Source organism: Carassius carassius, chromosome 29 (genome assembly GCF_963082965.1).
Source record: "Carassius carassius chromosome 29, fCarCar2.1, whole genome shotgun sequence".
Taxonomy (NCBI): domain Eukaryota; kingdom Metazoa; phylum Chordata; class Actinopteri; order Cypriniformes; family Cyprinidae; genus Carassius; species Carassius carassius.
The window spans coordinates 992,566-1,014,236 of record NC_081783.1 but is presented as its reverse complement, the minus strand read 5'-3'; the positions used below and the strand labels follow the sequence as shown (position 1 = coordinate 1,014,236).

At 42.3% G+C, this 21,671-nt stretch overlaps 2 protein-coding genes across 3 annotated transcripts in view; one reads left to right on the top strand and one right to left on the bottom strand.

Annotated features, from left to right (window-relative positions):
* The window catches only part of LOC132109357 (ankyrin repeat domain-containing protein 50-like), a 164,480-nt gene that overhangs the window by 63,021 nt on the left and 79,788 nt on the right, over nt 1-21,671 (bottom strand). The window lies entirely within an intron of this gene.
* Nucleotides 2,392-20,262, top strand: LOC132109359 (tripartite motif-containing protein 16-like). Of its 2 annotated transcripts, none has more exons than XM_059515380.1 (6): nt 2,392-3,086; nt 10,011-10,106; nt 10,190-10,423; nt 11,251-11,410; nt 11,551-11,661; nt 19,593-20,262. In XM_059515380.1, exons 1-6 carry the CDS (start codon nt 2,508-2,510, stop codon nt 20,111-20,113), a joined length of 1,701 nt encoding a protein of 566 aa, XP_059371363.1. In that variant the 5' UTR covers nt 2,392-2,507; the 3' UTR covers nt 20,114-20,262. The 2 variants fall into 2 exon arrangements, with proteins under 2 accessions (XP_059371363.1, XP_059371364.1); XM_059515381.1 differs by having other exon boundaries at nt 2,396-3,086; nt 11,551-11,598.

The window sequence follows — 21,671 nt, the reverse complement described above, 5'->3', positions numbered from 1 at the left end:
ACAGCTGGGAGGGTTTAAATCCCAAACAGTTTATAACACAAATAGCAAGCATATTAAAAGAAACCCACAAAGCATTTAGGCGAAAGTTTCTGTAGTATATGTCCTGTTGCCAATAGGGGCACTAATTTAGGGAACGCTTGTATGGGTCGTATATGAGGATAGAGACAAACGACCTTTAGGGGAAAGTGGGGTGAGTTGTGCCAGTTTTTACTCAAAGTGACTTTAAAGTGAGGCCATGGCAGTAATGCCTTCAACTTAAGGATGTACATATATTTCAGGATGTGGTGCATCCCTGAGAACAATAACTTTGGATCTGAAATAAATTGTTTCAGAAATATAGCTCTTGGAAAAAAAGTGGTCTCATGGCACAACTTGCCCCTGATGCAGGGGAAGTTGTGCCTTTAGGGGAATACATTGGGGGTAAATTGTGCCAGTGATTTCTGAAGTAAAACAGAACATTTTAATGTTATGAACCATACTGCTATATGAAAGCAAGATAAATTCAATACAAAATTACGAATTTAAGGTTTATTTAGATATTGTCACCCTGGAATACCATAGCATGCGTTTTTCCTACTATGGTCAATTGCATAGGGATTTTGTATTGAACATAACTCTGGATCACAGTGTCATAGAGGCAAGGGGGCGGGCTCATTTTACTCAGATGACCAATCAGTCTCTCAGGATCATTGTGAAGCTATCAAGCTACGCCCTAGCAACCATTTAGTGCACCATAGCAACACAATATATGATATTTGTGAATCATTTCAGACAAAAAGGCTTTAGCAATAGATGCCTGTTGACATAGCGCTGTCTGTCAATTATGTAACGTATAAGAATAAAGTGACTAGGCTAATTTCTAAACATCCTATTGTGACATAGGCCACTTAAAAACTGAATAAAACTTCTCTTTAATAACATAGTGCAAACTCAAAACTGAAATCAGTGTTAGCTAAATTAAACAAATAACAGGCAGGCCCAAGTAAAACAATGATGAGGCATGCCCATCTCCTCACTTCTCAAGATTATCCCCTGTGAGTATGTAGGTCTAGGTGGTCTGGATCTGGCACAACTTAACCCAGGCCCTTTGGCACAAATCACCCCGGACCCACAAGTTTGAAAAACTAGCATGATCCAGCAGTTAAGAGCATGCTAACTGTATAGACTCATTGTGTAGCCTACTAAATCACTAAAAAATGTGTGAAATGTTTTGAAACTTGTCTACAATTGTTTAGACACTACAATCAAAAAACCTTAATCATAGAAATTTTACTTTGAAAGGGAAAAAACATTTTTTTGCACTAAAATATTCTTAACTCTCATGCCAAGTGTCTCTCTTCTTTGGAGGAGGAGTAAAAGTGATTGCTTTTCAAAATTATGTGGTCACATGACCAATTTCTTCTATGGTTTTCCAGAAACAAGGGTGGAGCTACTTCCCCCCCGGCACAAATCACCCCACTCTCCCCTACTGTCATATGGGATGGAGGGGATGTTTTTAAAATTAAATGCTGAATAGTGATATTTGAAATCATTTAAAACATGAACAAAATAGTTGAAATGTGAAATTAAAAATGACAGTAGGTGCCAGCAAGTGACTGTTAATGAGCGAGTCTTAAAGTTTTAGAACCTGGACATCCCTACCCTGCAGACACAGATCTTGTCCACCTAATCAACTTGTATCTCTACTAGTGGCCGGGTCTATTTTTGTTGGATGACTCCGGCCTACTTGTATGATATTACCCTAAGGGCCCTCATCTCTGGCATCCTGGGGTTGGGCTCATAGGATACCTTTGTTTTACACTTATAGCACAATGTTATTGGACATCATTCCCCAAAGCATGATTCATGCAATGTGAGTGAATCAAGGGAATTTTCTGGTTGCTAACATAACCTTAGTTCCCTGAGATAACAGCAATAAAAGCATTATGCACATGTTATAAAGCTGCATGCAAGTCAACACTGTCAATTATCAGTCAAAAGATTCTGATGAAAATGGCACTCAGAGTTGACTTATAGGCAGTCAGGCAAAAATACCATTTGATCATGCATTAAGTGACCAATAACAAACCAGGCTATAGTATTCAGAGAAAATTGAGTTTTTCCCAAAGTATGATTCAGTGAAACGTATTGAAAGGGAACCAAAGTTTTGTTAGTAACTGGAGCGTTTATGAGGAAACTTTCCAAATAGCTTATTAAATATTTTAAACAATGTTTTTTGAAAATCTAAAAATGAAGAGACTTTTGTGTGAGAGGTAGGTTTAAGTGTAGGGTTAGGATATTGGGATAAACAACAATTATGCATATGGAATGTACCCATAAAATATGCAAACCGAAATAGTGTGACTCTACAGGAAAAGAAATGACAAACTTGCTTCACAGACAAACCTGTTTTGCACACGTCACTCAAACACAGAAGCAGGAAACATGAATCACATGATTCTAGGGAAAGAGAAACTGAAGTGTAGTTGAGCTGTTGTGTGTTTGTGTCTCTATATTCATGCAGCAAAATGGAAGAAGACAGAATTTCAGTAAATAAGAAGGAGTTCTTGTGTCCAGTGTGTCTGGATCTCCTGAAGGATCCAGTGACTAGTTCCTGTGGACACAGTTACTGTAAGAGCTGTATTACAGACTGCTGGGATCAGGAGGATCAGAAGAGAGTCTACAGCTGTCCTCAGTGCAGACAGACCTTCAGTCCAAGACCTGCTTTAGCTAGAAACACCATGCTGTCTGAAGTGGTGGAGAAACTGAAGAAGATTAGACTCTCTGCTGACTGTTACTCTGGAGCTGGAGATGTGCAATGTGACGTCTGTACTGGAAGAAAATACAAAGCCCTCAAGTCCTGTCTGGTGTGTCTGAACTCTTACTGTCAGAATCACCTCGAACAACATGAGAGTTGGTTTAAAGGAAAGAAACACAATCTGACTGATGCTACTGGACGCCTGCAGGAGATGATCTGCCAGAAACATGAGAAGATCCTTGAGGTTTTCTGTAACACTGACCAGGAATGTATATGTATGCTGTGTACAATTATTGAACATAAAAACCACGACATTGTATCAGCGGCAGCACAGAGGACAGAGAAACAGGTATTTAAAACTAGCAGTCAAATTAATATCCAGTGCAGTGATCCAATTGTCTGTTTTTATTCAGTTTAGAGCCACAGTGTAATTACACAGAACACAAAAAAGAATCTGAAGCTCTATGTCTGTCAGTTTCACTTTTATAATACTTACACTTGCCATAAGAGACAGGCCTTGATTTTCATGTTAATTAATGTACAATTATTGAAACATTGAAATTATTGGATACATTTGTTCACATGTGTCAGGATTATGTAACGGTTTAGTAATGTTTTGCCCTTGTTTCTGTTCCTGTGTTCCCTTATTTGGTCATGTTCCTGTCCTCATTTAGTAAATTTGTGATTCTGTGCACCTGTGTCTGGTAATTATCCTGTGTTTATAAGTTCTTGTCTGTGCATTTCTTCAATGTTCAATGTTCAATGTATTTATAAAGCACACAATAATACAACAGAATTTGACCACAGAAGTTTGCTGTACAAAGAGTAAGCTAACAATCATAAAAACACATTTAAATTCTAAACATTGCCATAGACAACCTTATAATCCAAGCGGCATTAATAATTACCTATTACACCACTAGCACAGCACTCATGAATGATCAAATGCCAAAGTGAAAAAGTAAGCTTTCAGTTGTCGTTTAAACTCTGTAAGAGAGGAGCATTCTCTGATATAAGGAGGTAAACTGTTCCACAGCTTGGGAGCAGCGGCTGCAAAAGAGTGATCTCCTCTCAATTTCCTATACGTCCGCGGGACTACCAAGAGGTTTAATGACTCGGAGCGCAGTGCTCTCTTTGGTTTATTCACCTGGTTTAGATCAGCTATATATATCGGAGCATTACCATGTAGGGCCCTTAAAAACAAATAAAAGTATCTTAAAATTAATCCTATAGAAAACAGGCAACCAATGTAGTTCTCTTAATACAGGGGTAATATGCTAAATTTTCCTAGTGCCTGTCAGTAACCTTGCGGCCGCATTTTGGACTAGTTGCAGTCCGTTTAAACTTTTGTGTTGAATACCATAATACAATGCATTACCATAGTCCAATCTTGAGAAAATAAATGCATGAACTATCTTTTCCAGGTCCTTCCGTGTTACAAAGGGTTTAATTTTAACAAATTTTGACTACTTGATTTATCTGTTTATCAAATTTCAGTGCATTATCGCAGATTATACCTAAGTTTTTTACTTGAAGCCTCAGATAAGGGGATAGTGTGCCCAATTTAATTTTAGATGTGTCAGTGGACTCTGAGGGACCAAATAAAATCATTTCAGTTTTTGATTCATTTAGACACAAAAAATTTGCAGACATCCACCTTTTAATCTCCCCAAGACACTCTGCCAGCCTTTCAACAGCAGCAGGGACAGTTGGTTTTAAAGGCAGGGTAGGTAAAAACATGTATAAAAAACTTTTTTTCCAAATTTGTTTAAACTTTATTTATATATCAATACATAATTAAAATGTAAGTACTCTGAAAAAGAAAGTATAAAAATCGAGTGACTGTAGACCTCTCACGACTGTTTTAAAGACAGCTCATTATTTCCATTCACTCCACCCCCTCCCTTCTGGGCTCCTATAGATTATTTATCGTCTCTACTACGGCTCGCTAAGTAATGTTATGTTAGCTATATTACGCAGCTACGTGTGCTAATGACACATGCTTCATGAAAAAAATATGTATGATCAAAATACAAAAAGAAAGATTTACCTGTCCAGCAGAAATAAAGCCATCAAGGAGTCACTTTTCAGCCCCTTGAGTTCCCTCAGTTCTCGCCATCGCTGGAAAGCCACGCCGATATAAACTTGCGTTTTATTTCTTTGTTTATCCAAAGACTTTTTGTTCATTGCCTTTTCTTGTACTGTTACTGTCTTCCTTTTTTTGCCTGGTTTGCCTTCACTAACTGCATAGGCTGGTACTGTGAATTTTGCTTGCTGTTTCTCTGCCATTGTTTTGGTATGCCTAGGATCCGTGCCTGTTGAATTCCTCAAATCAAACGTGCGCGCTCAAGTGGGCAGGTCATGTGTGGCAAAAGGGTGGTTGCCATGGTTGCAAGAGAGTGACAGTCGCCTAAGCCAATCCTATGTTTCGTCCCGAAATGGAAATAATGAGCTGTGTTTAATACAGATTAAACGGTCTAGAGTCACTCGATTTTTATACTCTTTTTATCAGAGTACTTACATTTTAATTATGCATTGATATATATAGAAAGTTTAAACAAATTTGGAAGAAAGTTGTTTATACATGTATTACCTACCCTGCCTTTAAGGGTAGATACAACTGAGTATCATCTGCGTAGCAGTGAAAGGAGATGTCATATTTACTCATGATCTGACCTACAGGATGAATGAATGAATGAATTATTAACTATTATTGAGCTCGATGTACATTCTCCCATTTGCACTGAAAAACTTCTATTTTGGAAGTAGGACTTAATCCAATTTAAGACAATACCTCGAATACCAACATAGTTTTCTAAGCGTGAAATTAAAATTACGGTCAATTGTGTCAAACGCTGCTGTAAGATCTAATAGTAGAAGTAAGGTCACATCCCCAGTGTCTGTGGCCATAAAAACGTCGTTAAATACTTTTAATAATGCAGATTCTGTACTATGTTGTTTTTTGAACCCCGACTGAAAAACTTCACAGATAGTATTGTCAGTAAGGAAAGACTCAAGTTGGATAAAGACTGTTTTCTCCAGGATCTTAACTAGATAAGGAAGCTTTGAGATAGCTTTGAGATAGTTGATAAGCTTTAGTCTATAATTGCACAGCACACTCTTATCTAAGTTTGCATTTTTCAGCAACGGATGCACTATAGCATGTTTACAATAAGTTGGAACAATTCCAGACAATAGACTCTTATTAATTATTGATAATACAAATGGACCAATCAATTCAAAACCTTCTTAAATAGTAATGTAGGAACAATATCTTGTGGAGAGACTGTCGGCTTTAACTTACAAACAGGAAATAGGCTCAAAATCAGACAACGCAGCATGAGTTACAGGTATATCCATAGGCTCATATGAACACTGTTGTATATTCCTTCGGATGTCCGATATACGTCTGACAAAGAACTCCAAAAGATTTTCACATAAATCCATAGGTATAACTCCAGGGACCTCTAATCTAGGGTTTAGAGATACATCAATTGTTGAAAAAAGGACTCTTGGGTTTTGACGATTCTTCTCAATAGATATTATCTTCTCAATAATATCTGAGAAAAATCTGAACCTAACAGTTTTCACAGCCTGTTGGAATTTACCTAAGGCTCTTAACATTTCATATGAAATTTGTAGTTTGTCTTTCTTCCATTTACGTTCACATCTTCTACACTCTCTTCGCAACGATTTAACATGTTCATTGTACCAAAGGGAGACTTATTTTTTTTTTGCTCATCTGTCTCAAAGGTGCAATACAGTCTAGTGTTTCTGTGCATATAATATTGAAACTATTAATATTTTCTTCTACACCAAGATGTGGAGATACTAGGTCCACTTTCCTATACTGCAGCTTCTCCACAAAAGACACATTAAAATCTACATGTGAATGAGGTATTAGAGGACGATACAATGTTTTAGCTGCACAAAAGTTTCTCGGCTGACAAGGAAGAGAAACCGTACATAAAATCGGATTATGATCAGATAACACAAAATCCTCAATGATAATGTCCTTGACAACTAAGCCAAATGATAATATCAAGTCCAAAGTGTGGCCATGATTGTGAGTAGGGCCATTCACCATTTGTTGAAACCCAAAGGAATCAATAAGATTTATAAAATCTTTTGTTAAAGGGTTTGATGGACAACATACATGAATATTCAAATCCCCCATTACTAGAATATGATCGTATTTTAAAACAATGTCAGATAAGAAAGCAGCCAGTTCTGAAATACAGTCCTTATTTGCTGTCGGTGGTCTGTAAATAACCGCACAAAGAACAGGTGTCGTTGATTGAATTTCAAAGGCTTGAAGTTCAAAGCTTGAAAACTGCTCAAATTGAAGTACGGTACAAATAAAATTGTTCTTAAAAATAGAAGCCAGTCCTCCACTCCTTCCTATTTGTCGAGGAGAATTAAAAACTGAGAAGTTATTTGGTAAGGCTTCTCCCAAAACGTATGTATTATCAGTGTTCATCCAAGTTTTCGTAATAAAAGCAAAATCTAGATCCCGAGTTCTAATAAACTCGTTTAGGATAAAAGACTTGTTTTTCAGAGAGCGTACATTCATCAAAGCCAACCTTATAGCTAATCTCTCGACGTCCGTAATCTCCAATGGCTGTCCATGTCCAAATGGGACAGGGCGAAGATTCTGCGCGTCAATTCCATTCCGGTGGAAATATCGTGCATGCCGAAGATGATTCGTCACAGGCCCCTCCGGTGCAACAGGCCGAATCCATCGAGACACCGCGCTTTCCGCACGCCAACACAGCACCCGACCGCCACTCCAGCCCCACAGTGGCACATCCGCAAGTCGCGGCACTCCCGGGAAGAAGATCAGGTATGCTTTTAGTTTGACCAACCTTCCTCCTCGCTTTCCACGGCGACGCCTTTTTTCGGCAAAGGGGACCAGGGATCATGTTGCAACCACGTAGGAATCCTTAGCGGCGGTTTTATAACAAAGGACTGGATTTCCTGCTGAGCTTCCTTGGAATGTTTCTCAAATATATTTCGGATATTTAAAAGTGTAGAACGATCATACACCAGTGCAGTGCTAGAGTCATGTATAAACAAAGTCATAAGTAGAACGAAAACAATGATAAAAAACAGACTATACACGGGCAGACGGCATGCCATTGACATCGGCGCCATCATGACTCTCCTCTGTTGGGTCTTCTTGTTGTGTACGTGTGATTATTTCAGCTCCTATTGTGGTTTATCCTGTGTTTTCTTCATTAACGACTGTGAATGCTACTCCCTGTCTCTTATATTCTTCCTGTAGCAGTGTAACATGACAGAAGACTCAACCTAAAAACAGTAATCTCCCTGTCTCCCCTCCGCTTTCTTTTTTCTTTTTTTTTCCTTAGTGTTTTTTATTTCTGTTGTGTCTATGGATGCCCTTGTTCAGCAGGGGACAGATCTCTCAAGGACCATACGAGACTGTTCAGGCTATTAGCTAACACCACCAGCACACGATTAGCACACCATCTCCATAGTTTGGTCTATCTGGATGGCACGCTCTGTGCGTTCTACAATGCAAGTGTAGAGCACTGTTGCCCAAAAACGGTCCTCGAGAGGATTTTGCCGCCTTCATGGATTCTGGCAAAGAAATGGATTGCCATTTGGCATATGCACTGTAAATGATCTCGCCTGATCCACTCCTGACCTAGTGCCCAGCACACCATCTCCCCACTGCATGGAGGGAATGCCTGAGCCTACTGCTGATGGAGAGCCTGAGAGCCGCTGCCTAGCCGAAGCTGCAAATGATTTCAGTCAAGGTTTGAGAGCCAGCAACAGAGCCCCCATGAAGGAATATGCCACAGACAGAGAGAGCATGGCAAGGAGATCCACCACTGCACAGCAGGTGAGGGTGAGCTGACTATAAAGTTGGGACTGCTGGATTTCGAGGAGGACATTATAGACTAGGAAACTGAGCTGGAGCCCGACTTGCTCCCTCTCCTCTCTCCTTTGTTCCAGCTGGTCCCTTCCAGCCCTGAATGGGCTCCCGTTTCCTGGTCCAGGCCTGAGAGGGTTCCAGTCCCCGAGTTTAGCCCAGAGAGGGTTCCAGTCCCCGAGTTTAGCCCAGAGAGGGCTCCAGTCCCTGAGTTTAGCCCAGAGAAAGTTCCTGTTCCCATGGCTCCTGTTCCCACATCTAGCCCTGAGTGTGCTCCTGGTCCCAAGTTAAGCCCAGAGGCTCACAAATGCCTGCCCACCCACCTGCTCCTGCTTCCTCCACAGCTGTTGTCTGACAGCCCCTCTGTTCATCCTCAGCCCACCATCAGGGGAGTTTCCCTTGACTCCACCTCCATCTTCTAAGCTCTGGACTCTACCTCGGTCCATGGACCCGATAGCTCTGTGTTGGGTCTGGCGTCGCCCATCCTGCACATCGGGCCTCCACTCCTCTGACAGCACCACATCCCTTCGTCCCTCCAGCTCTGTTAGGTTCCTTCATCCCTTCGGCTCCTTCAGTCCTCTGTTGCTCCAGCTCCACCATGGCCTTTCAGATCCACGCCTCCACATCAGTCAGGGGCACCATCTGCTACACCTTGGCCCTCCAGATCCTCCCCATTGCCCTGGCTCAGTGGCTCTCTGTCTCCACCTTAGGCTCCTCCACCATCTGCTCTTCTGCCATTGGTCAGCCCCCTGGAGTTGGCGGCCATTCCTTCATGGCTCCTTCCTCTGTCAGCTCCACCATGGGTCGCCTTCATGGCTGTGGCATGAGTCCTGCTTAGCTCCTCCTGCTCAAAGTCCTTCCTGTTTCCACCTTGGCTCCTCCCTTAATCTTCACCTCCCTAGACTCCGCCCATCCTCCTCCTGAGCCTCTTCCCAGTTCCCACCCCATACCTTCCTTCTGTTGGGTCTATGTCGCTATGCACCTTCCGGGAGGGGGGCAATAGGTCAGCATCATGGACCTGTTTTGTCATGGTTTGCATGGTTTTGTCATCTGTTTCCGTTCCTGTGTTCCATTATTTGTTCATGTTCCTGTCCTCGTATAGTTAATTAGTTAGTTATTCTGTGCACCTGTGTTTGTAAATTATCCTGTGTTTATAAGTTCTTATCTGTGCATTTCTCCTCTTTTGGGTCTACTTACTGTGTACGTGTGTTTGTTCCAGTGCCTTTTGTGTGGATTTCCCCTGTGTTCCTTGGATTGAAGACTTTTGATTGTACTCCTTGTTTCCCTTATACTGCTTCCTAGAGCTCACCATGACAACATGATGTTTTAGTGCCAATTGTTTTCCGTGACATTCACTATAATCTGTTTGTCCTGCAGAAGCAGCTGAAGGAGACACAGAAGTCGTTCCAGCAGAGAATCCAGCAGAGAGATAAAGATCTTCATCAGCTGAGAGAGACTGTGGAGTCTCATAAGGTGAGTCTGGAGAAGAAGAGAAGTTTGTCTCCATCTCAGTTCAGACTCACTGAAGCTGAATCACCGTTAGTGTGTCCTAACAGCGCTCTGCACAGACAGCAGTGGAGGACAGTGAGAGGATCTTTACTGAGCTCGTCCGCTCCATTGAGAGAAGCCGCTCTGAGCTGATACGACTGATCAGAGATCAGGAAAAGACTGCAGTGAGTCGAGCTGAAGAACGACTGGAGCGACTGGAGCAGGAGATCAATGATCTGAGGAGGAGAGACGCTGAGCTGGAGCAGCTTTCACACACACAGGATCACATCCAGTTCCTGCAGGTAACACAGATCTAGAAGAACAGGATCATAGTGGACTTGAGCAGATCCTGCTGTGACAGAGACTCACAGAGAAATAGTTCATGAGTGTCTTATTATATAATCATCAGCCAGACTCTCACCTGATCATCTTCTTCTGAAAGAGACATCACTTACAAATGGCTTTCAGCTCTGGAAATCTCTTAGGAATCATTTCTTAGCTTATTATGTCATAGTGAAATCTGTGAACTCAATAGTACTGCTTCTGAGTAACGTTCATCAAAATTGGATCATGTGTTTCTCAAAATTGATAAAACTTAATATTTTTATTTGTCTTTAACACATTGATGAATTTGATCATGGAAACACCAAATATGAAGACAGGCTGTATATTAGCAATGCTTCAGTGTATAGAAACCAATTCCAACCGGAGCGTGTCATAAGGATCCTTATAAAATTTCAGTATCTTTAACCACTCTAACTTTATAAATGATGGCATTTTAATCATAGCCTTGGATCTGCTTTTCCTGATCAAATCTACTCAACCCTACAATGAGAGTCCATTGATGTGATTGAGCTGTTAGATGGATATTTATGTTCTCAGCAGATGTTTTATCATCCAAACTATTTCCTAGAAAGTTTACATAGAGTGTAAGTGGCGAATACTAAAATCTGTAGCTATAATATGATATTGTGAATATGAGAAGAATGAAGCTGATGCTGTGTAAGTGCTGGATTGAGACGAGTTACTAAAGACCAGTCAAGTCAACAAGAGCTGCACAAATCTGATGTTGGTGCAGGTTATTGGGTGAAGTGTGGAGCTGATGAGTTTTGATTTCTGTTTTCTGTAGAGTTTCCAGTCTCTCTCAGCACCTCCTGAATCTACAGACGTAAATGATGATCCCTTCATTTCTCTCTTCTCTTTTGATGCTCTGAGAGAATCTGTCCATCAGCTGAGAGACAAACTGGAGGATTTCTGCAAAGAGGAGCTTAAGAAGATCTTAGACAGAGGTAAAGTCCTGGAGATTCATCTGCTCTCAGAAACCAGTTCATCATCATCTCATATCATGGAGAACATTATATTAAAAATGTCTTAGCAATAGATGAAGGATCATGAGAATCACACTGTTCATGTTTGTTGATTTCCACAGACACACTCACCAACATTGTTCTCTGGACCAGGAAGGACTTCCTACAATGTAAGTCAGTAAGAAAACAAGCAGAAAAACTCACTGAGTGTGTTCATGTTCTTCCTGTAGAAGGTGAAAGAAGAGTTTTATAACTGATGTTGTATATCTGGTCATCTGGGGCCAGATTCACAGAAATCTTCCTTAGAAATATTAATTTCTTAGGATATTTAAATGTCTTACAGTCTTCGTATAAATTCCAAGAAGTTCTTCAGTGCAGTTCTTGAAAAAAAAAAAGAAGTTCTATATTGTTTTATAAAAACATTTTTATTTTTATTTTTTTAAAGAAGAACATGACAGTCTTTATTTACTTGAATAAATGGGAATTTTCCACTGAAGACTAAAGTAAGCTTAATGCAAAAATTTCAAGGATTGTGTTTTTGGGCAGCTTGTAGATTACTGTAACCATAATAATGATAATCAGAAGCATGCACAACATTTCTGTCGCTACCAGCTTGATGTAATCGCGGCTTCACATTTTTAATGCATTTTGTTTTCTGATTGTGTTTTAAAAAGCCTGTCTCAGGATATAGCAATCTATAGAGGGCCAAACATGCAAACATTTTAAATAAATAAATATATAGACTGATAAATGTAATAATATGAAAATAAAGTAACAAATGATAAATAAATAATTAGCAAAAAAAAAAAAAAAAAAAAAAAAAAAAAATATATATATATATATATGTATATAGGAATTTGAATTTATTTTAATTTATTTTAATTCTGAATTTATTTTATTTTATAACATTTTATTTATTATTACCATCTTTAAATATTTTTCACTTAATTTATTATTTTTATATATTTCATTTACTTATTATTTAACAATTTTTCTTTTATTTATTCAATTAATTGTTTATTTACGCATTCATTAATATTTTTACATTTATTTATTAGTTTCCATATTGTTTCTTTCTTTGTACATTTCCGTGTGCAATATGAGGGAGGCAGTCCTTGCAGAGTTTGGTGTGTCATTGGTTGAGAGCTCAAGAAGAAGCAACAGATCATACTAGTGATAGTTTGCTACCAGACTCGAAAAGAACCGAATGAGCCGGTTCAAACAAATGTCAAGGTTTATGAAAAAGAATTTGGAAAAAATCCAGGTCCAGGCACTCAGTAGGATGCAAAAGTTGAATTATTATTTAAAAGGGCTAAAGCATAAAAGACCAACGCGTATCGGCCCACTGGCCTTCATCAGTGTGTTGGTGTCATTGTCAAGGTTTGCTGAAGATTACTGAGGATTCTGACGAGTGAGTTGCTAACATGCACATGTGTGAATATCACAGATGATCTGAAAGAGACTTGTGTGCAATAAAGCAAGAAGCCCTAACTCCGCTTCGTGTCATGCCTCACAACACACTTTAGCTGTTATAAATTCACTGTAAACCACAGCTTTACAGGGATTATTGTTTTCATAAAACAGTTATTCCATATATGTTGTAAGGGTTTTAACAGGGAGTAGTTGGTGATTTTAATTCTGTCCAAATCCACAATGTCAGTGTTTATCTTTTTACACCCGGTAAAAATTCCCTGCCTATCCCCTTGTTTTTTTTTCACAAGATTGAAAATTAGTTTAGTCCCATTTTAGTCCCAAATTAGTCCCAATGGAAAGCATATTAACACTGTCTGAATCATTCCCTGTCCCCTATATAGTGCACTATGTGTCAGGAACACAACTGGACACAGATGCAGGTTACAGTGCGAGACCAATTTATTCAAAAAGTCAAAAAGAAAAACTCCCTCCAATGAACAAAAACAGGCCGGGAAATGAGGAAAAAGGTCCAACAGAAAAATAAGAGACTTCAATGTCCTTGCAAAAATGCCCGGCAGGGGGCGCCCAACTGCGCAGCCGCGTAGAGAGCGGAGAGGGGAGGAAGCCACGAGAGAGCCAGTGACGGAGCAAACAAAACTCTTCAGAAGAATGCCGGTGCCCGGTCTAGGAAATGAGGGAGGGGAAAAAATAGAAAAAAACAAAACAAAACCAGTAGCAGCAAACAATGGCACGACAGAACAAGGCTTGACAGGATCAGACAGAAAGGCTACACCGGGACTATTGACGAACAACGATCTGGCACCGATAGGCATGACAGACGAGAATAAATAGAGCAAGAGATGAACAGACATTGAATTCAGGTGAGCAGAGTCAAACAATTAGAAGCGGAAACAGTAGTGATGAGGGGGAGGGAGGAACGCCACAGATAGGTGCAAGACGAACGATCAAAACCAAAACAAAACACCATGTGCACACGAGATGCAGACATATACAGAAACACACGCACACACCGAAGAACGGGGTGATCAGACAGCGGACATGACAGTACCCCCCCTCCGACGGACGCCACCAGGCGCCGCAGGAAGGGGCTCACCTCGTCGCCGGTAGAAGTCCTCGACCAGTGTCCGATCCAAGACGTCCCGGGCCGGAACCCAGCTCCTCTCCTCTGGGCCATAGCCCTCCCAGTCAACAAGATATTGAAAGCCCTGACCCCTACGTCGGACATCTAGCAACTTCCACACCGTATAGACCGGGGAGCCATCCACTAGACAGGGGGGAGGGGGGGTTGGGGCAGATGGAACAAGAGGGGAATGGAACACAGGTTTAACCCTGGAAACATGGAAAACCGGGTGCACCCGACCAAGCGTGGTAGGGAGCTTGAGCTGCACCGCCGCCGGACTCAGGACCTTGGTGAACCGGTATGGGCCAATGAACCTGGGTGCCAACTTGCGTGAGGCTACCCTGAGAGGCAGGTCCTTGGTGGAGAGCCATACCCTTTGACCACACACATAGCGGGGAGCAGGAGTCTGCTGACGGTCGGCCGCTGCTTTAGTCCACCTACTAGCCTGGGCCAAGGCCGCCTTAGCCCTCTTCCAGGTACGTCGACACCGTCGGACGAAGGCCAAAGCAGACAGGACCGCAGCTTCGAGTTCCTGTGTGGGAAACAAGGGAGGTTGATAACCGACAGAACACTAGAATGGGGACATACCTGTGGCAGAAGCCGGAAGGGAGTTATGGGCGTATTCTACCCAGGACAGCTGTTGACACCAGGAGCTGGGATTTTGGGATGCCAGGCAGCGAAGAGTACATTCCAAATCCTGGTTTGCCCGCTCGGACTGCCCGTTGGTCTGGGGATGGAATCCTGAAGACAGACTCGTAGAGGCCCCGATCTGCCGACAGAACTCCCTCCAAAACCGAGAGACAAACTGGGGACCCCTCTCAGAGACCACGTTGACCGGAAGACCATGAATCCGGAACACATGATCAACCATCACCTGAGCAGTCTCTTTGGCTGAGGGGAGCTTGGGAAGAGGAATGAAATGGGCCGCCTTAGAGAAACGGTCCACCACCGTAAGAATGACGGTGTTACCCTTAGATTCCGGAAGGCCAGTGACAAAATCAAGGGCCAAATGTGACCAGGGGCGAGAAGGGATGGGGAACGGGTGGAGCAGACCAACGGGAGGCGCATTGGAAGTCTTGTTCTGAGCGCACACCGAGCAGGCAGCCATGAACTGCCTGACATCCTTGGCCATGGATGGCCACCAGAATCGCTGACGGATGGCAGCCAGCGACCTCCGGACTCCTGGATGACAAACCAGCCTGGACGAGTGACCCCACTGGATGACTTCAGAGCGCAACTTGGTGGGAACAAACAGATTACCCGCTGGACCCCCCTTCGGTACAGGCCCCTTAGGTAGAGCCTCCTCTACTCGTCTCTCGATGTCCCAAGAGAGGGATGCCACCACCACCCCCTTGGGCAAGATGGGGTTTGCTGACTCCTCCCTCCCAGGAGCCTCGAAGAGACGAGAAAGAGCATCGGGCTTAACATTTTTGGACCCGGGCCTGTAAGATAGCGTGAAATTGAACCGGCCAAAGAAGAGGGCCCAGAGAGCCTGTCGGGAGCTCAGCCTCCTGGCCGAACGGATATACTCAAGGTTTTTGTGATCCGTCCAGACCAGGAAGGGCCGAGCTGCGCCCTCCAACCAGTGACGCCACTCCCCCAAAGCCAGCCTGACCGCCAACAACTCCCGATTACCTATGTCGTAATTCCGTTCTGGGGGACTCACCAACCGCTCACCGACCGCTGAGATAGGACCGCGCCCACTCCGATATCGGAGGCATCCACCTCAACAATGAATTGACGTTCAGGGTCTGGAATAGACAAGACAGGAGCAGAGATAAAACGGGACTTTAATTTATCAAAGGCCTCCTGTAGCCCAGTATTCCACTTGAACGGTACCTTGGGAGAGGTGAGTGCCGTTAAAGGTGCAGCAATCTGACCAAAGTTCCGGATGAACCGCCGATAGAAGTTGGCAAACCCCAGGAACCGCTGCAGAGCTTTACGAGAGTCAGGAGCTGGCCACTCGGCAACGACCCTTACCTTACAGGGGTCCGCTTTGATCTCCCCCACGGAAACAACAAACCCCAGGAACGGAACCGACTGGGCATGGAAGACGCACTTCTCCGCCTTAACATAGAGCTGGTTCTCCAGCAGCCGTTGTAACACCTGGCGAACATGCTGAGTGTGTACCTGCAGAGATGGGGAAAATATCAAGATATCAATAGATGGCAAGGCACCGGGGGTGGATGAGATCCGCCCTGAGTACCTCAAGTCTCTGGATGTTGTGGGGCTGTCTTGGCTGACACGCCTCTGCAGCATCGCGTGGCAGTCGGGTACGGTGCCTCTGGGATGGCAGACCGGGGTGGTGGTCCCTCTTTTTAAGAAGGGGGACCGGAGGGTGTGTTCCAACTACAGGGGGATCACACTTCTCAGCCTCTCTGGGAAAGTCTATGCCAGGGTACTGGAGAGGAGAATCCGGCCGATAGTAGAACCTCAGATTCAGGAGGAACAGTGTGGTTTTCGTCCAGGCCGTGGAACACTGGACCAGCTCTATACCCTCTACAGGGTGCTGGAGGGTTCATGGGAGTTTGCCCAACCAGTCCACATGTGCTTTGTGGATTTGGAGAAGGCATTCGGCTGTGTCCCTCGCGGCGGCCTGTGGAGGGTGCTCCGGGAGTATGGGGTCCGGGGCCCTTTGCTAAGGGCTATCCGGTCCCTGTACGACCGGAGCAGGAGCTTGGTTCGTATTGCCAGCAGTAAGTCAGACTTGTTCCCGGTGCGTGTTAGACTCCGGCAGGGCTGCCCTTTGTCGCCGGTTCTGTTCATGATTTTTATGGACAGAATTTCTAGGCGCAGCCAGGGGCCGGAGGGGGTCAGGTTTGGTGACAACACGATTTCGTCTCTGCTCTTTGCGGATGATGTTGTCATGTTGGCCTCATCAAGCCAGGACCTTCAGCAAGCATTGGGACGGTTTGCAGCCGAGTGTGAAGCAGCTGGGATGAGAATCAGCACCTCCAAATCCGAGGCCATGGTCCTCAGTCGGAAAAGGGTGGCTTGCCCTCTTCAGGTTGGTGGAGAGTTCCTGCCTCAAGTGGAGGAGTTTAAGTATCTTGGGGTCTTGTTCACGAGTGAGGGAAGGATGGAACGGGAGATTGACAGACGGATCGGTGCAGCTTCTGCAGTAATGCGGTCGATGTACCGGTCTGTCGTGGTGAAGAAAGAGCTGAGCCGCAAGGCGAAGCTCTCGATTTACCGGTCAATCTACGTTCCTACTCTCACCTATGGTCATGAGCTTTGGGTCATGACTGAAAGGACAAGATCCCGGATACAGGCGGCCGAAATGAGCTTTCTCCGCAGGGTGGCTGGGCGATCCCTTAGAGATAGGGTGAGAAGCTCAGTCACCCGGGAGGAGCTCAGAGTAGAGCCGCTGCTCCTCCACATCGAGAGGGGTCAGCTGAGGTGGCTCGGGCATCTGTTTCGGATGCCTCCTGGACGCCTTCCCGGGAAGGTGTTCCGGGCGCGTCCCACTGGGAGGAGACCACGGGGAAGACCTAGGACACGCTGGAGAGACTATGTCTCCCGGCTGGCCTGGGAACGCCTCGGTGTCCCCCCAGAAGAGCTGGAGGAAGTGTCTAGGGAGAGGGAAGTCTGGGTTTCTCTGATTAGACTGCTGCCCCCGCGACCCGGCCCCGGATAAGCGGAAGAAGATGGATGAATGGATGGTACAAATGTTCCGGGTAATTTCGGTGGAAACGCGGCACAAGTGACCCTTGGGCGGAGAAGTGCCTGGGAGGAGCTCAATGGCACAATCATAAGGGCGATGTGGAGGTAAGGAGGTGGCCCGGGACTTACTAAACACCTGGCACAGGTCGTGGTACTCCACCGGGACCCCCTTCAAATCAGCAGCCTCCACACGAGATGCAGACATATACAGAAACACACGCACACACTGAAGAACGGGGTGATCAGACAGCGGACATGACACTATGTGCCATTCACTGTACAGAAAATACAAATCCTGTGAACAAGTGACCGATCTGAGCCAAAGCTTCATCGTCTATTTATAGTGCAGAGGGCAGGACACTTCAGGTTCTAGAGAGCATGTGATTGGACAGCGTTTGATGAGAAACTGAAGTGCAGTGTGATGTCATCAAAATCACTGATCCATATTTGCGGAACTAAGAGACTGTACGTTGACTTCATGTGACTGGCCATGTTCTCTGAATAAATCGCCATCTGAATCCATGATTATATCAATTTATTTTTACAGATGTTCACATGAGAAACAATTACCGTCCGAATCGGGCTTTAGTTTTAGTTAAATAATATACCAAATATTCTGGAAACATGCTTATAGCTAGTTTTATTAAAAAGGCCTACATTTTTCTTAAACATGGAAAATCCTGAATTTGATTTGATCAATGAGTTTATAGAGAACAAATGAGACATTATTATAGAATAGTCATCAAAACTTTGCCAAAAAAAAAAAATGTTTGAAAATGAATCAAAATCATGCTATTCTTTGAAGAATACAGTTTATACTCATACAAACTCATTTGTGAAATCACCATCAAGTGGCACAAAACGACGGCTGGCATCGTTTCTCAGTAAAGCTGGAATTGTGAGGTTTTCACTTGTAAGTTCACTTATAAGTATGTATTTTGTATTTTGAAGTCACATTGAATATTAATTTGGGGTATGATATTTAAAAGACCTATAATAGCTTCTCTTTCTTCGTTATACCACTGAGATCCACAAGCCCCTCATTTAGTGAAAGTAAAAAAAAAAAAACAATTAAGTAAATAAAAATGAATGAATGAATAAATAAATCTGAAAATAGATAATTAAAACAAAGAAAGAAACACAAACACACACACATTTAAAAAACAAATGAAAGAATACAGTATGTAAAAAGCTAAAAGAATAAAAATAAATGTACAATTAAATACAAAAAACAATAAATAAAGAAAAAGGGTAATCAAAAAACAATTAATGATTACATTTTATTACAAATTAATCATATATTTTTTTATCAAATCATTTATTATTTCATTATTTTCCTATAATTACATGTAATTATTTATTGATGCATATATATTTATTCATTAATTTCTGCAGGTTTGGTCCTCTATAGTGATCTGTTTGGTTCATTTCTCTGCTGTTTTGTGCTCTCAGTGAACGAGTCTTGTACATGTGCACTGCTACACTAAACACATCTCATATATGCTGTGTTTATGTGTGCTGAATACTAACATTTTAATACTGCTAGGATTGACACATTTATATTTCTGCAAAACATGGTTATACAATCATGACATATCAGTTTTCTGTCACTATCCTTATTAATAGTCCTACTGTGTACTGTACATAGCTAGTGTTGTTGTGACTTTTAATTATAAAGAAGAAAAATCTTGAGAAAAAAAGATAAGATACGAACATTTATGTATTTTTTTTTTTTTTTTTAATTTTGCAATACAGAATATCTGTAACTTTTTTTTCCAAAGTTAAAAAAAGGAAAATGTTGTTAAGAATTTTGTCTAAAGAAATGTTTTGTGAATATGTTCATCTGTACTGAGACACTGATGACACACTGAACATGAAGAGTTCAGCTACAGGAAAAGATCAAACAGATTCATAATTCCTGATTCTGATGTGTTTTATCTCCATCAGATTCCCATCAGCTCACTCTGGATCTGAACACAGTGAATAAACTCCTCCGTCTGTCTGAGAGAAACAGAGTGATTACTAACACTGGCACAGATCAACCATATCCTGATCATCCAGACAGATTTGATTATTATCTTCAGGTGTTGTGTAGAGAGAGTGTGTGTGGACGCTGTTACTGGGAGATTGAGTGGAGTGGAGATAATGTGTTTATATCAGTGTCATATAAGAGCATCAGCAGGAAGGGATATGGGAATGCGTGTTTGTTTGGATATAATGATCAGTCCTGGAGTTTGTTCTGCTCTCCTGACAGTTGCTCATTCAGACACAATAACATAAAGACTGATCTCCCTATGAAGTCCATCAGCAGTAGAATAGGAGTGTTTGTGGATCACAGAGCAGGAACTCTGTCCTTCTACAGCGTCTCTGACACAATGAGTCTCATCCACACAGTCCAGACCACATTCACTCAGCCGCTCTATCCTGGGTTTAGGGTTTGTATTGGATCATCAGTGAAACTGTGTTGATGAATCAGAATAGACTGACAAGATACTACCCATAATGCTTTGAGCTGCATGATGAATCAGTAACAGTGAGATGTTATAGAGTCTCTTCTTTTCTCTTCATGACATTAATACTGCAGCTGAACTTCTGTCATAAATGTGTAATAAATCCTCATAAAGACAGTAAGATCAGTGTGTGTGTGAGAGAGAGAGAGTCCTGCTGAGTGACCATGTGTTTCTGCTGATCAAATCAATCGCTCATTTAGTTTTCACAGTTTTTCCCAAATACATAGCAAATAATTGTGTAAGACATGCACATTTTTTAAAAGTGGGCACAAAATCTAATCACATTTTTTTTATACTCTTCGGGTTTACATTTAATAATTGTGTAAAGAATGCACATTACAAAAAAATCTAAATAATTGTCATTTTAGGAGTTTACCTAAAAATAAATAAAAATAAATAAAAAAATCTCAATGTTTGTGTTGTTTATACTTTACATAAAGTTTGTAAAAATCAGAGTAGGTCAAAGTAGGTGTTATGTGCGTTCATGTACTTCAGTTTTATCTGATCAAATGCACATTATTATTCTTTTGCTTGGGTTGAAAAGCAGCTATGCTAATTTAATTCATCTTGCTTCATTTCTGCGACGGGATTGACATCCAGAGGCTTCAGTCTGGATCCAACCCTTATGAAGATCTGAGAAGAGATGAGATAGTCACCACTGCACTGATAAGATACTGGTTTTTATTTTGTATTGTGAAAAGACCTATACAAATTAACTTGAATTGAATTCTATAATATAAGGAGATCTGTAGATTCTCTCTTCAGAGGAAGTGTGCAATTACAACTCTCTCACGCTTGGTAAACATTAACCGCCTCTGAACCATGGAACAGTGAATCAAACGTTCACTTCCTGTTCGCTCTCATACACACACTTTAGTTCCTGATGACTCGTGTAAATGCTGGTGTAGAGGCCCGATCAGGGATTCACTCCACGTCCTGAACTTTCCTGAGGAAACTTTCCAAAGTCATCAGAAACTCCCAAAAACCAGCCCAGGAAACTGACACACACACACACACACACACACACACACACACACATACACCAAAGTTTAAACAAATGCATCATGGGACATTTGTTGCAGCCACATCCTGTATTAGCAGAGGAAATGACCTGGTAATGGTTTACAAATGTTCCTCTCTCTGAGTGTCGTTCAGGTGTAATTATTCTCAGAGTGACTGTGTGTTTCAGTCACAGCGAATCCAGAGCAGTAATGGATGATTATCATCACATTTCCTGTTTCTGTTCAGTCCAAAACACAAACATGTGCAATCAAACACACACACACACACACACGCACGCACACACACACACACACACACACACATGCTCACGTGTGCGCACACATACACACACACACACGCACGCGCACACACACAGGCACACAATAGGCATTGGTTACTCTACCGGTTTACTGATTTAACAGGTAATCAAACATTAGGAATGTTAAATTAACTAATGAAATATATGCAATATTCAATCTACCAATCTACTTCTTTTATGTAAATTAACTTGCAA

Bases quoted from the DNA above. Each gene is read 5' to 3' on its own strand.
- LOC132109359 (XM_059515380.1), top strand. From the start codon at position 2,508: ATGGAAGAAGACAGAATTTCAGTAAATAAGAAGGAGTTCTTGTGTCCA. The intron at 10,107-10,189 runs GTGAGTCTGGAG...GTGTCCTAACAG, and splicing joins AGACTGTGGAGTCTCATAAG to CGCTCTGCACAGACAGCAGT. The intron at 11,662-19,592 runs GTGAAAGAAGAG...TATCTCCATCAG, and splicing joins TCATGTTCTTCCTGTAGAAG to ATTCCCATCAGCTCACTCTG.